The sequence below is a fragment of the Rhincodon typus genome, chromosome 6 (genome assembly GCF_021869965.1).
Source record: "Rhincodon typus isolate 14 chromosome 6, sRhiTyp1.1, whole genome shotgun sequence".
NCBI classification, from domain to species: Eukaryota; Metazoa; Chordata; class Chondrichthyes; order Orectolobiformes; family Rhincodontidae; genus Rhincodon; species Rhincodon typus.
Genome location: NC_063337.1, coordinates 64382270 through 64397626, shown reverse-complemented (window position 1 = coordinate 64397626; position 15357 = coordinate 64382270). Strand labels below are relative to the sequence as shown.

The 15357-nt window shown below is 40.6% G+C and overlaps 1 protein-coding gene across 1 annotated transcript in view; it reads right to left on the bottom strand.

Moving 5' to 3' along the window:
• Positions 1-11638, bottom strand: part of khk (ketohexokinase) — a 28162-nt gene extending 16524 nt beyond the window's left edge. The window contains exons 1-2 of the mRNA XM_048598398.1: positions 11604-11638; positions 8590-8745 (exon numbers count right to left, since the gene is read on the bottom strand). Of these exons, the coding sequence (XP_048454355.1) occupies positions 8590-8745; positions 11604-11638 (191 nt within the window). The remainder of the gene's footprint in view (positions 1-8589; positions 8746-11603) is intronic.
• Between the last annotated feature and the right edge of the window lie 3719 nt (positions 11639-15357).

Sequence of the window (15357 nt, the reverse complement as noted above, 5' to 3'; positions counted from 1 at the left end):
ACAGAAATTGTTTAAGAAATTCAGCAGATCTGGTGAAATCTGTGGGGAGAAAACTCTTCTTCACTATCTTTTCTGGTGTCAGGTATGTTCTGGGCAGTGAAGATCCTTTCCCTGATTTCCACTGAATTCAATTTTACTTTGTGCATCACACTCTCACGTAAGTGGTGATTTGCTGGCAAGGATTATGCTTGTATGGTTAAATAAGAGTCCAAAGATCTGCAGGTTAGATGGATTGGCCATGCTAAAATGTCCATACTGTCCAAGCATGTGTAGGTTAGGTGGACAAAGTCAGAAGTCACACAATACCAGGTTATAGTGCAACAGGTTTACTTAAAATCACAAGGTTTCAGAGTGCAGACCCTTGATCAAATCAAGTGACAGGGAACAGCACACAGACAGAGAGATCAAAAGATCATACAACTGATGCCAGTGGAGTGTCAAATAAGTTTCTGCAGGTGACAGGTGACCAAGAGTGTTAGATAGTCTGACTGAAGTGTCAACAGCTGAATAACAAGCGAAGGTGACCTATAATCTGATTAAATGGGGCAGAAAGAAAATTACAAGAAATTAAAAATAAGATGGTGCTGGAGACAAACTGAATGACTAGAATAATATGATAGATATAACAGTCGCATGCCGAGGGCTAACCAAAGTAATAAGTAATCCAAAACTGCACAAAGTAATTAAGGTAGAGAGCTCATAACAATTTATCAAGGTGATGGTGTCAAAACAGGACAATAAGGAAGATTTTACAGATACAGAACAGTGGTGTGGTCACATGTAGCGCGACATGAACCCAAGATCACAGTTGAGGCCATCTTCATGGATACGGAACTTGGCTATCAGTTTCTGCTCAGTGATTCTGCGTTGTTGTGATTCTCGAAATCCGCCTTGGAGGATTTACCCAAAGACTGGAGACTGAATGTCTTTGACTGCAGAAGTGTTCCCTGACTGGGAGGGAACATTCCTGTATGGTGATTGTTGCGCATTTATGAGAGAGACAACATTGGTAGAGTCACATGATGTAGCTTCCATGGGCATGGTGCGTGGTGTTCCCACGTGTGATGATAGTATCCATGTTAATGATCTGACATGTCTTGCAGAGGTTGTGTGGTGTTGTCATCGATGTTGTTCTGAAGGTTGTGTAGTTTATTGTAAATGACGGTTTGTTTAAGGTTTGGTGAGAAGTGGAGGCATAGGGATGATCTTGATGAGATGCACATCGTCATTGATGACAAGTTTAAGGCTATGAAGAACATGGCATAGTTTCTCCACTCAGGGAAAGTACTGGATGCCGAAGGGTACTCTATTGGATGTATCCTGTGTCTGCCTTCTGAGTGGGTCAGTGCAGTTTTTTGCTTTGGCATGTTGGAACTGGCGATCGAGGAGTTGAGACTTGTATCCCGTTCTTATGAGGGTGTCCTTTAAAATCTTTAGGTGTCCATTCCTTCTCATCTGAGCAGATCCTGTGTATGCACAAGGCTTGTCTGTAGAGGATGGCTTCTTTAATATGTCTAGGGTGCAAGCTAGAGAAGTGCACTGGTTCATGGAAATTTCTGTGTAGTTATTCACCAAATGTGTATGGAATGGCCTTATTCAAGACACAAATAAACATAGCATCTATCAGGGACTGATTACTTCAGTTGGTTCAATGGCTATTTTGTAGTTCAGAAGAATGACAATAGCTCTGTGCTGGCCAATGTAGACTTGGGATGTGCCTGTTTGCCCTGTCCCTGAGGGGGACAGACAATGGCAAATTACCATTGATATAAAAACATCTAGAAAATGGCTCAGGATGAAGCATCAATATTCAGTGAGCTAAGGATGTGCATTTCAGCAGAGCGCACATGAATGAACAATATGATCTAATACAAATTGAATATTTTGTGCAACTTAAAGTTATTGCACCTCAAATATAAGAATATGTGAAAATATGTATGTTTTTGCAAGCCTTTGATTGAGAAACAATTTGGTGGATAATCACTGAGACATGGTTGAAGGACAGACAGGTATGGCAGTTCAACATTCTATGGTATAAAAGTTTCAGGTGGGATATGGTGGAGAAGTAAGAGAGATGATAGGGGCATTGCATTTTTGATAAAGCAAACCATCACTGCAGCAGTGAGGGAGGACATCATTGAAGGGTCTTCAAATGAGGCCATCTGGGTGGAGCTAAGAAATAAAAATGGGGCAATTACCTTGCTGGGTTTATACGATAGGCCTCTCAACAGTCAGAGAGAAACAGAGGAGCAGATATGGAAGCAAATCACAGTAAGGTGTGAGAGAAACAGGAGTATAGTTGTAAAAACTGAAAGAACAGCAGTGGGATCATCTTAGTATAAAGGATCAGACTGGGTGGAATTTTTAAAGTGCATTCAGGAGAGCATTTTATGCTAGTATGTATATAGTCCTACTAGAGATGGTCAGTGCTAGACCTAATCCTGGGGAATAAAGCTGGTTAAGTGGTTGATGTTTCAATGGGCAAATGCTTTGGGGATAGTTACCATAACTCTACATTTCAAAGTCATTATGAAAAGGGATAAGGATAGCGCAGATATTCAGTGTCTAACTTGGGGCAAGGTCAATTTCAATATCATTAGACAGGATCTGACAAATATAGTAGCTGAGAGTAGTTACTTGTAGGTAAGTCTACATTTGGAAAATGGAAGTCTTTTAAAAGTAGTATAGTGAAATTTAAGGGGCAGTGCATTCTTCTAAGAGTGAAGGGCAAGGGCAGTAGGCCCAGGGAACCCTGGATGTCAAGTGATATCGAAAGTATGGTAAAAAATAAAAAGGAAGCATATGTAAGATGCAGTATTTTAAAAACAAAGAAGGCCCTTCTAAAGTATAGAGAATGTAGGAGGTTGCTGAAAAAGGAAATAACTAGGGCAAAGAGAGGCCAAGAAATATCTTTGGCAGATGGGATCAAGAAAAATCCAAAGGCTTCTTGTAAGTATTGTAGTGAGTGTAATGAGGTCAGCCAGGTGGACATCATAGAATATGAATTCCCTGATTGGGGCTGTTAATCTGGTCCAATCAAGGAGCCCTGCCTGACAAGTAAGAATATGAGTGCCAGACATCCTGTTCACTGAGAGCTGGATCAGTGTCAAGGATTTTCCATATGTAAATAAAGAGTGACTTGGTGATGAAATACCGGCCTCTGTGGACTTATTTCAAGTATATTTTGGATTACCAGGGAAAGGATGAGACCTAGTAGAGACCAAAGGTTTAAACTGTGCATGGAGCCAGTGGACGTATGTGAGGTTTTTAATGAATCTTTCTCATCTGAATTCATACAGGAGAAAGATGTTGTAGCTGGGGATTTCATTTGGGACAGTAAGGTTTTGGAACACGTTAAGATTAATAAAGAGAAGGTATTAGATGTTTAATGGGCATACAGATGCACAAATCCCCAGGGCCTAATGAGATGTATCCTAAGCTGCTATGGGAGGTAAGGAAGGAGATTGCTGGGCCCCTGGGAGACATATTTAATATCTTGCTGGCCATAGGTGAAGTGCCAGATGACTGAATAATAGCTAATGACACTCCTCTGTTTGAGAACAGGCCAGGTAATTACAGCCCAGTTAGGTTGGCTTGAGTGGTAGGAAAACTATTAGACGAAAAATGCTGAAGGACAGTATTAATCAATAGTTGGAAAGGCAGGGATAATCAGTATGGGTTTGTTAGAGGAGATCCTATCTTACTAATTCAATTGAATTTTTTGAAAACGTGGCTACATTATTTGATGAAAGTAGTGTAGTTCATATGGTTTACATGGACTTCAGTAAGGCCTTTGATGAAGTTCCATGTGGAAGGCTAGTCCAAAAAAACTGCCCATGGGATCAAGTTGGCAAAAATTGATCCAAAATTTGCTTACAAATAGGAGACAAAGAGTGGTGGAAGGCAGTTTTTGTACTTGGAAGCTCTGATCAGTGGTGTACTACATGGTTCAGGTGCTGGGACCCTTGCTGTTTGTTATATACATTAACAGCTTGGATGTGAATGCAGAAGGTAGAATTAGTGAGTTTGCAGATGACATGAAAAGTGGCAAGGCTATTGGTCGTAAGGAAGGGTCTCAGGCCACAGCGTGATATTGACCAGCTGGTAAATTAGGCAGAGCAATGGCAGATGGAATTTAATCAACGAACAAAGAACAAAAAAAGTTACAGCACAGGAACAGGCCCTTCGGCCCTCCAAGCCTGCGCCAATCCAGATCCTCTATCTAAACCTGTCGCCTATTTTCCAAGGATCTGTATCCCTCTGCTCCCTGTCCATTCATGTATCTATCTAGATACATCTTAAATGTCGCTATCGTGCCCGCCTCTACCACCTCTGCTGGCAACGCATTCCAGGCACCCACCACCCTCTGCGTAAATAACTTTCCACGTATATCTCCCTTAAACTTTTCCCCTCTCACCTTGAAATCGTGACCCCCTAGTAATTGAGTCCCCCACTCTGGGAAAAAGCTTCTTGCTATCCACCCTGTCTATACCTCTCATGATTTTGTAGACCTCAATCAGGTCCCCCCTCAACGTCTGTCTTTCTAATGTAAATAATCCTAATCTACTCAACCTCTCTTCACAGCTAGTGTCCTCCATACCAGGCAACATCCTGGTGAACCTCCTCTGCATCCTCTCCAAAGCATCCACATCCTTTTGGTAATGTGGCGACCAGAACTGTACGCAGTATTCCAAATGTGGTCGAACCAAAGTCCTATACAACTGTAACACGACCTGCCAACTCTTGTACTCAATACCCCGTCCAATGAATGAAAGCATGCCGTATGCGTTCTTGACCACTCTATCCACCTGCGTTACCACCTTCAGGATACAATGGACCTGAACACCCAGATCTCTCCGTACATCAATTTTCCCCAGGGCTTTTCCATTTACCACATAGGGCATATCCTTGTGAGTGCAAGGTAAAGCCACAGATGGAATACTGTGTGCAGCTCTGGTCACCACACTATCAAAAGGAAATGGTTGCACTGGAAAAGGTGCAGACAAAATTCATCAGGATATTGCCTGGGATGGAAAGTCTCACTTATGAGAGACCGGATAGGCTGCGTTTGTTTCCCTTGGAGTACAGGAAGCTGAGGGGGAATCTGATTGAGATATACAAAATTATAAATGATATAGACAGAGTATATCGTGAGAATTGTATCCTCATGGCAGATGTATTTAAGACCAGAGGGTATAAGGTTAAGATGAGCAGTAAGTGTTCAGAAGAGATCTAAGAAAGAATTTTTTCACCCAGAGGGTGTTAGAAATATGGACCGTGCTGCCTGAGAGTGTGTGGAGGCAGATACCTTTGCAACAAGAAAGAGGCACCAGGATGAGTACTTAAAATGCCAGGGCATGGTAGGCTATGGACCAAGTGCAGGTAAATAGATGAGTGTAGTCTAATGTTTGGGGTTGGCATAGATATCGTGGGCTATAGGGACTGTTCCTACGCTGTATGACTATGATAATTAGGACAGTGGATTACAAAATTACAGACAATGGCCTAGATTTATAGTTAGCAACAAAGTGATAATTTTTCTGAGACTAATTTTTCTAGATATCACCTTTTTCCAAAATCAGCTTGTATCATGGAATCCATAGTGTGAGATCAGGCCATTCGGCCCACTGAGTCTGCATCAATCCTCCAAAAAGCATCTCACCCAGACCCAGCCCCTATCCCTCGTAAGCCTGTATTTCCCATGGCTAATCCAACTAGCTTGCACATCCATGGACACAATGGGCAGTTTAGCATGGCCAATCCATCTAACCTGCACATCTTTGGACTGTGGAAGGAAATCAGAGCACCCAAAGGAAACCCACATAGACACAGGAGATTGTACAAACTCCATACAGACAGTGGTGAATCAAACCCGGCTCCCTTGCGCTGGGAGGCAGCTGTGCTAACCACTGAGCCACCAAGCCGTCCCTCTTAGTGGTCCTAAAGAAAGAGTGCTGAATTGGGAGAAGGCCAACGGTAGTAAAATTTGGCAGGACCTGGGGAGTGTGGATTGGGAGCAGCTGTTTGAGGGTAAATCCACATTTGATATGTGGGAGGCTTTTAAAGAGAGGTTGAGTAGAGTGCAGGACAGACATGTCCCTGTGAAAATGAGGGATAGAAAGGGCAAGATTAGGGAACCATGGATGACAGGTGAAATTGTGAGACTAGCAAAGAGAAAGGGTTGGCCCACTCCAGGACAAAGGAGGGAAGTTATGCAAGGAGTCTGAGAAAATGAGTGAGATTCTTAATGAGTACTTTGCGTCGGTATTCACCGAGGAGAGGGACATGACAGATTTTGAGGTTAGGGATAGATGTTTGATTACTCCAGGTCAAGTTGGCATAAGGAGGGGGGAAGTGTTGGGTATTCTAAAAGGCATTAGGGTGGACAAGTCCCCAGGTCCGGATGGGATCTATCCCAGGTTACTGAGGGAAGCGAGAGAGGAAATAGCTGGGGCCTTAACAGATATCTTTGCAGCATCCTTGAGCACGGGTGAGGTCCCGGAGGACTGGAGAATTGCTAATGCTGTCCCCTTGTTTAAGAAGGGTAGCAAGGATAATCCAAGTAATTATAGACCAGTGAGCCTGACGTCAGTTATGGGGAAGCTGGTGGAGAAGATACTGAGGGATAGGATCTATTTACATTTGGAAGAAAATGGGCTTATTAGTGATAGCAGCATGGTTTTGTGCAGGAAAGGTCATGTCTTACCAACTTGATAGAATTCTTTGAGGAAGTGACAAAGTCGATAGATGAGGGAAGGGCTGTGGATGTCATATACATGGACTTCAGTAAGGCATTTGATAAGGTTCCCCATGGTAGGCTGATAGAGAAAGTGAAGTCGCATGGGATCCGGGGTATACTAGCTAGATGGATAGAGAACTGGCTGGGCAATAGGAGACAGAGAGTTGTAGTGGAAGGGAGTTTCTCAAAATGGAGAACTGTGACCAGTGGTGTTCCACAGGGATCTGTGTTGGGACCACTGTTGTTTGTGATATACATAAATGATCTGGAGGAAGGTATAGATGGTCTGATTAGCAAGTTTGCAGATGACACTAAGATTGGTGGAGTAGCAGATAGTGAAGGGAACTGTCAGAGAATGCAGCAGAATATAGATAGATTGGAGAGTTGGGCAGAGAAATGGCAGATGGAGTTCAATCCAGGCAAATGTGAGGTGATGCATTTTGGAAGATCCAATTCAAGAGTGAACTATACGGTAAATGGAAAAGCCCTGGGGAAAATTGATGCACAGAGAGATCTGGGTGTTCAGGTCCATTGTACCCTGAAGGTGGCAACACAGGTGGATAGAGTGGTCAAGAAGGCATACGGCATGCTTTCATTCATCGAACGGGGTATTGAGTACAAGAGTTGGCAGGTCATGTTACAGTTGTATAGGACTTTGGTTTGACCACATTTGGAATACTGCGTACAGTTCTGGTCGCCACATTACCAAAAGGATGTGAATGTTTTGGAGAGGATGCAAAGGAGGTTCACCAGGATGTTGCCTGGTATAGAGGGCACTAGCTGTGAAGAGAGGTTGAGTAGATTAGGATTATTTACATTAGAAAGATGGACATTGAAGGGGGACCTGATTGAGGTCTACAAAATCATGAGAGGTATGGACAGGGTGGATAGCAAGAAGCTTTTTCCCCAGAGTGGGGGACTCCATTACTAGGGATCACGATTTCAAGGTGAGTGGGGAAAAGTTTAAGGGAGATATGCGTGGAAAGTTCTTTACGCAGAGGGTGGTGGGTGACTGGAACGCGTTGCCAGCGGAGGTGGTAGAGGTGGGCACGATAGTGTAATTTAAGATGTATCTAGACAGATACATGAATGGGCAGGGAGCAGAGGGATACAGATCCTTGGAAAATAGGCAACAGGTTTAGATAGATCTGGATCGGTACAGGCTTTGAGGGCCGAAGGGCCTGTTCCTGTGCTGTAATTTTCTTTGTTCTTTTGTTCTTGTGCCGAGACAAGGGAATCTGGAGGTGCTCGCAAAAATGATTTCATCTGACAGGGTAATCAGCCAATAACATTAAATTATTCCCACAGACAGTAAGCCAAAGGTAACATTTACTTATTAGGGTCCATTTTTAATCAAATTTTAGAGTAGAACAAATCATTCAGGACATAAACACAGATGACACGTAGATGTCGAACAATCATGAATAAGCTTTAAACACAGTTTAGAAATAGGTCACATCCTTTATCATAATTGATCAATATGACATTGCACAAATATAAAATTAATTTTCCAGGATGAAACAAGGTTTTCAAAATAATTGTGTATGTGTGAAAGAAATTAGTTACAACTCAGTCCACAAGGTGCTAACTTATAAAGATTTTTGTGATATACCAGATAGTCATCTCAAATCCACTAGTTGCAGCTTGGTCAGTAAATTTGCATGGTTTGCAAATGACTGGATCTTCTTTGTCTGTGTAGCTCAATGTTAATCAAGTGTGATATTTAGTCATGGAATTAGTAAGCAATGTTACTTGCAACTTAAAATGCTAAAAGACCAAGAAAGGAATATTTCTGCATTGACACTTGTTTAAATAAATGCAAGAAAGATTGAAGTGCCCACAAGTCTTACATATCAGATAGTACGACTGTCCGCGAGCCACTGGAAAGGTTCACAATGCAGCAAGCACAAGGTGTGATTCCCACTCGCTGCCATACAATATTCGATATGTTGATACCTCTGCTTTGAAAATCATCTGTTATAAAACTTTGCCAAAATAAATGACAAAGTCAGGAGACAAAAAGATTGGGAAAATCTGGAGTTATTTAGCAGATTTTGAAATAAAAATGAAAATGCAGGCTTATGTAACTGGTTACAAAAACCTCTTTACCATTGAAGTCATCAGTTCTGTTTGTTCAAACACTGACAGCGACATTTGAAGGCAAAATTAATGTTAGTGGTAGTTAATACCTTACCTAGTTGCTGATACCCATTTCAATCTTAGTAACCTGTGCACATAACTTTTAGTCGAAATGTTTTTAGTCTTGCCCTAACTCTTCTCTTCTGGAAGAGGGAATCTATACTATATTAGATTTGTTTCAACATCATCTTGAATTAATATAGTGCCTTAACACAGTAAAATGTCTGTGATTTCCACGACTAAAAAGTTAACATTCTGTTTTTGATGTTGTGGTATTTTAAAATACAATTGTATTTGGAATACTGTACATTAGGGATAGATTGAAAGAGGAATCTTTGCATCAATCTTCCACTGAGATCCTTCAGAGGTATGAGGAAGATGAAGTGAAGAGGATTTGATCAGTTTATCGTGGATCATTTGGCACATACTATACTTATAAATATTCACTGCAATGGAATTATATTTAGGTAAGAAATATATAATTAACACAAAACAACCATTTTAAATGCTGATTTGAAAAATTGACACTTTTAACTGATTCTAGCAGCTGCCATAAGTCAAGATAAAACTGGTAAGCACTTGGAGGTGTATACGATAGTCAAGTTAACCAGCACACATTTACTAAACTCTAATTATGTTTGATAAACCTAAGAGTTTATTTGAAGTGTGCAACTGGGTAAATGTAAAGAATGCAAGTGATTAAATACATATGGACTTTCAAACCATGGTGGATAAGATGTGTCAGAAAAATGAAGGCACATAAGAGAAAACCTAGAAACATAGCTAACAAACGAAAAGCAATAAAGTTGAGCTAAATTGGAATAGTTTCGATTGGAGGTGTATATACACCAGAGGTCACTATTAGGTCCACTGTCTCCAACAACTACAGCAACCTTCCTTTGTGCTCGGTATGACTCCAGCCAGCAGAGAGTTTTCCCTCCAATTCTCACTGACTCTAGTTTTGCTTGAGCTCCTTGATGCCAAAGTTGAGTTTGATTGGTTACGGCATTGCCTGAGAAATGAAACCAAGAATGGCTATCACCCATTGCATTTCAACCGGTTTCAACAGGTAACACAAAAAAAAATTTGCTCAAAACAATCACACCACAAAAAACATAATTTTTATGTCAATTCTTTCATGCACCATTGATATTGCAACTAAAGGAACAAAAAATACTCTGAAACAGTATGTTTTAACATCTATAGCAAATCAGTTGCTCTTCAAAACCCTGCAGCAATTGCAATTAGTCCAACCTTACAGAAGTCCCATCTGCAAGCACAAATATTTTCTAACTATCTAATGCTCTTTATTTTGCCTTTCTTATTAGTTTTCAGCCACCAAAACTTCACAATGACAAACACTTCTGCATCTAGCTCCTTTTCATGACTGTTCCATGGTCTTCACTTCATTTCAAGTTACAGCCTCTAATTACAATTATATATCTCTCATTCCTAATATTGCAAGCATGTTCTCTTGCACAATTGAAGAGTCTTTCTCTGATACGTAATTGGTTCCTGATACTTGAGTCACTTCTTGACCCACCATCAGCATTTGCACCATGTTTTTTTTACTCTCCACCCTTTTTAACTACATTCCACCACTGCATGGACCTCTCCTCTTGGCCATTGTTCTGAATGTCCAACAATATTTCAACTTGCCAAAGCTTTTCCTGCATATCACACAATTAACATGTGCCACCATTCACAAGACTTCTCTGGAATATTTGGCATCTGAATACCAACTCTGGGCAAATGGACTTTGGATGTGATGGCTGTCTCTCTGTGCATCATGATCACTCATTGTCACTATCCAACCCTCTATTCTATTCTATTCATCAAGACCTGCATCACAAAATACAACAGCATTTCACATACAAGGTGCCTTACTGTACTTTTATCAGCTGCTTGAATTCTGAGATTTTGTCAATGATTCTGAGTAATTGTGAGGAATGAACATTTGATTGCTTGGTTTTATCATCAGGATCTATTCCCCTAGCAAGGTCTTTTCATGACCTGGAACTCTCTTTTATAATACATCAAATTTTCTTAATTAAACACTATCTCAGATAGTACTAAACAATGCCTGAAAAGTCTCAAATTTCTCCAAGATCACAACCTTGATGAAAGGCAATGCCCATGCATATAAAGTATTCATTTGTGTGAAAAACAATGGAACTATGGTAATACCTTCTAGAAGGAGAGGGCTATCACAGACCACATGACCGTTTGGGATTTCATCCAAAGACTGACTGGCAGGGTCTATATCCTCCTTCCGTCCAAAAAGAATTATTTGTACAAACTACCTATGCAATGACAGTTTTTGATTTGCAGTCTGGTTAGCAGTTATAATTTTGTGCAGCACTTCATCGATAGCCACATGATTTATTTCACAAACTCATTGAAAGAAGGACTTCTTGTTGTGATTTACATGACCACTATATTTGTATTTTTACACTGGCTTCTGAACACATTTATAATGGAAAAGCGTATGTCAATCAGAAACTTCACTGCTGTCCCAAATCCAGTTGCTATTCATTTCTCCATGATACGGGCTATAATAATGTTTTATCTTTACTAAGAATTATTGAAGAACAACTAAATCTGGTTGCTAGATTAAGAAAGTGGAGAATGAATATTTGTCTTTGTCTCAAAATTTCATAGCTATGGCAGTAACTTTTTAAATCTTTGATAAGTCACGTCAGCAGATTACTTTAAGATAACTTACTTTTTCTTTCTCTGGTTCTTATCACTTGACGCCATTATTAACTGTGTATGTGATGAGAATCATCAGATTTTATTAAAGCAATTGTTACGCTTCCTATAGAGAGATATAATTTCTAAGAAAAAAAGGAAATCACACAATGCCAGCAGGAAGAAAACTATTGGCCAATATTTCACTTAAAATGCTTACTATAAACCAAATGAAATCAATAAAATTCAAACATTAATTAATTTGTGATAAATACTTCTGCTCTTTTCTATACCAGCAACTGTATAAAGATTGCCAAACAGAAAATTATTTCATTCAGAAAGAATCCTGTTCATTTTTTCTTTGTACAAATTCTCAATTTGTTCTGAACTGCTATACATAAAACACCGGCTGATGGAATTCGACTTTCTACTTACCCTACACTGCTTTTTTGTTCACTCTCATGAAACCAGAGGATGTGTGTGTATTTCTTGGAACGTAATCATGGCAGCAACATGAAATCAATTAACTCCCTTTCAGAATACTTTCTATCCCACATTGGTCTTAAAATGGTCATTACATAAACTAAAATTCATGACTTATAATTCCAAATCCACCTGGACCCTTTCTCTTTATTGCGAACTGTTGATGTTACATCAATCGCCTTAAGTTCTTTGCTCCCTTCACCCAGCCTCCATCTGAACTTGTTGTACTCCATTCTCTCAGGCTGAATCCTAACTTCACTGGCCAATGTGAAGTTTGTAGTTTATACTGGAGCATTGCAGAGATGTGACAAATCAGTTTGCAAGCACTCCCCATTATGAGAAAGAAATGCTAAGGACTTACACTGTGCTGAATCTCTCCTAAAACACAGCTTTCCCCACACTCCAATAAGTTCCTGTTCTCCCAGATGACAACAATGAATGAAACTTACAGCTCCTCCCAAGAATGCACTCAATGTGCATCAAATCATTTAATTACACCATGGCGTCTCCACATTGTCTGCAATGATACCATGAACAGTTAGAACTTTTGACATATTGAATGAGAGCACAGAAGTGAATGCAAAAGTGATATTTCATCAAACAGTAGTACTGCACATAGATTTTACACACACACACTCGCAATATGATTTCAAATTCTTTCACCTTCCTTGTTCTAATGTTACAATGTCATGCCACCTCAGTGGATGCAGCTGACTTCTGAAAGCCTGTAGACTGGACTGTCATCTTGCCTCAGATAATGTTTGTAGGTAGCCTCTGGTAGGCCCAGAGTCTAAAGAGCCTAATTATAGAGGGCTTCTGCACATGCGCATGTGTTATTCCTTGAGCCTGAGGTGATGGAGGCATGTGACTCATTGGCAGAGGGAAGGTGCTGCCACGGCACCTCCAGAGTGTCCTGAGATGACAATACTTTGTGTTTATCACTCATCCTCTCTGTCAATTTACAATGGTACCTTACTCCTTCTGGAGTTAAGGAACGTGAGGTCAATCTCCTTCAGCCCCTTCTTGCCAAACCAAAAAGCAGACGTTTCCATGCTTTGCCATCCAGACCATCAAGGCAACCATGGACTGTCAAACCAGGGCCCCAGCGTTAGACAGAAACTGCACTTTGTTCCAAGCTAGGTCTCTGGCAGTTCTGTTAGATGTTCTGCACTTATGTATGGCTCAAGTTCAAAGGCTAATCAAGTATACCGGCCTTAACGGCGGCCTGTTCTCCAGCACGCCTCCAAGTATCAGAGATGTTATCCAATTCTTCCTCCTCTGCCTACGGTTCTGTGCCAGTGCAGTGCTCACCAATTTCAGCCTACTCTAGATAAATTACCCAGAGTTGAACTGGTAGAGCAATGCCTTAACAATGCATTCTGAGGGACCAGGCTGTTCCTCCTCAGATGATTGCTGACTGGATCTCAAACAAATAAACCTGGGTACTCAGATTCACCAAAAGTTGACATTCTTCTTTGTCTCTATATTGTGGATCCTGCATAAAGATCATACAAAATGCCATCCTTAATCAAAGTTTAGTTCAAAAATTGCTCCTTGATTGGTGTTTCCTATCAGCCGCTTGGAGGATAACTCACATGACAACCAAACATTTCCAATTTCTAATACAGTGCAAGCGAGCTCCCATGTTCTCCAGCTATCTCTGCAAAGATCATAAAGTCCACAAGATTGGGCATCCCATTAGTTGTGTGCAGTTTTCTGATGCAAAGTGACAAATGAATTAAGAGGCATTATCTGTATAAATCAGTACAAGGAAAGTTAAAGATAAAAATTCCCATTGCTGTGACTGCCTATTTGCATTAAGTGAAAGAAGAATGTAATATTGGGGCATTTGAAAGTGTAAGACTCTTAATTAGAGGTGGTTCAGTGTGGTCAAAAAGGTACAATTGATGGAAATTCATTCAGAATCACATGATGTTTGAGAGAGGTGTTCAGGCCCATACCACATTTTGTGCTGTCCTTTCACTTTTGGTGCACTTTGGTGGAAGCTCTATGATCTGTATTTTAACTCGGTTGCAATGAAAGGTGGGTGATCTGGTGGTGCTTGAGGTGCTGAGGCCAGCAATTCTGCTTCTGTTAGAAATGTGACCTCTGGCAGATGGCAGAGGGGCAGCAACACCCCATTGCAAATAGAGTGAAATAAATGTTTCCAGTGAAGTGAGAGACATTGCACATGAAATATACGATAAAGATATGGCACTCAATTTTTATGTTACATCCTTGTGCAGTGACAAATTAACTACGCTGAGTGAAATAGATTGAGGCATGAAGCATTTACCTTGGAAGTACGCAAAAGATCATTCTTTGTTTGTATTACTGTAGCCAGTCTCATGCCTGGGTGTTAGGATCACCGATGATTGTAACCACCTCAGTCCATGTAGTCCTGGTCACTGGAGATGGTATATTATTTCCATCCCAAGGAAAGCAGACATCCCTGTGCTCAAGATTAATCTGCAGTATCACACTTGATGAGGTGACGCTAAGGCCTCCTGTCTTGTCTCAGATATGTTCAGAGTTCAGTTGGGGTCTCTGTGCTATATCCACAGATTTTCCATGATTGATAATAGTGAAGTTTAGGGGAGGTCACACTCTAGTGATATTATTGCTGGACTGTTAATTCAAAGACCCAGATAATGTCCTGGGGACCCAGGTTTGAATCCTGACTCATATGGTGGAATTTAAATTCAAATATAAGCAAAAAAGCTGGAATAAAGGTTTCAATGATGACCATGAATCAATTGTTCAATTGTCAGAAAAACCCATCTGGTTCACTAAGCCACTTGCCACAAAGGTTCAGACTTTAAACCACACATGCTTATGTAATAAAGACTCGGACAAAATTACACGAGAAAATCCACCCTGACTCCAGGTGGACATCCTGGAGCCCAGATCCATATTTACACTCTAACAAAAATTCCACCTGTGGTTTCTGACTCAGTAATCGCATTAATTGTCAGATCAAATGGTCAATCACACATGCATACACATGCAAAAGAAGGTTAGATGCCAACTGTTTGACTTGCTGTCAAACTAAAAGCAGCAAGGTAGTATGCAGAATATGGGATTGAAGTCAATGGCACAGAAAGTGCCTTAAGTGATAATGACTTGGAAGAGTAAAGTTACACCTGTACCCAAAGGCTGAGTTTATGTAATTGGTTAGTTATTTTGATGTTACAACAAACAATGCAGGTGAGATAGAATGTCACTATTGGTTAGTAGTTTCCACACGAAATAAACCAGTTTGTCTTCCACAATTAATATCAGCTTACTTGAATGCTGAGCAATTC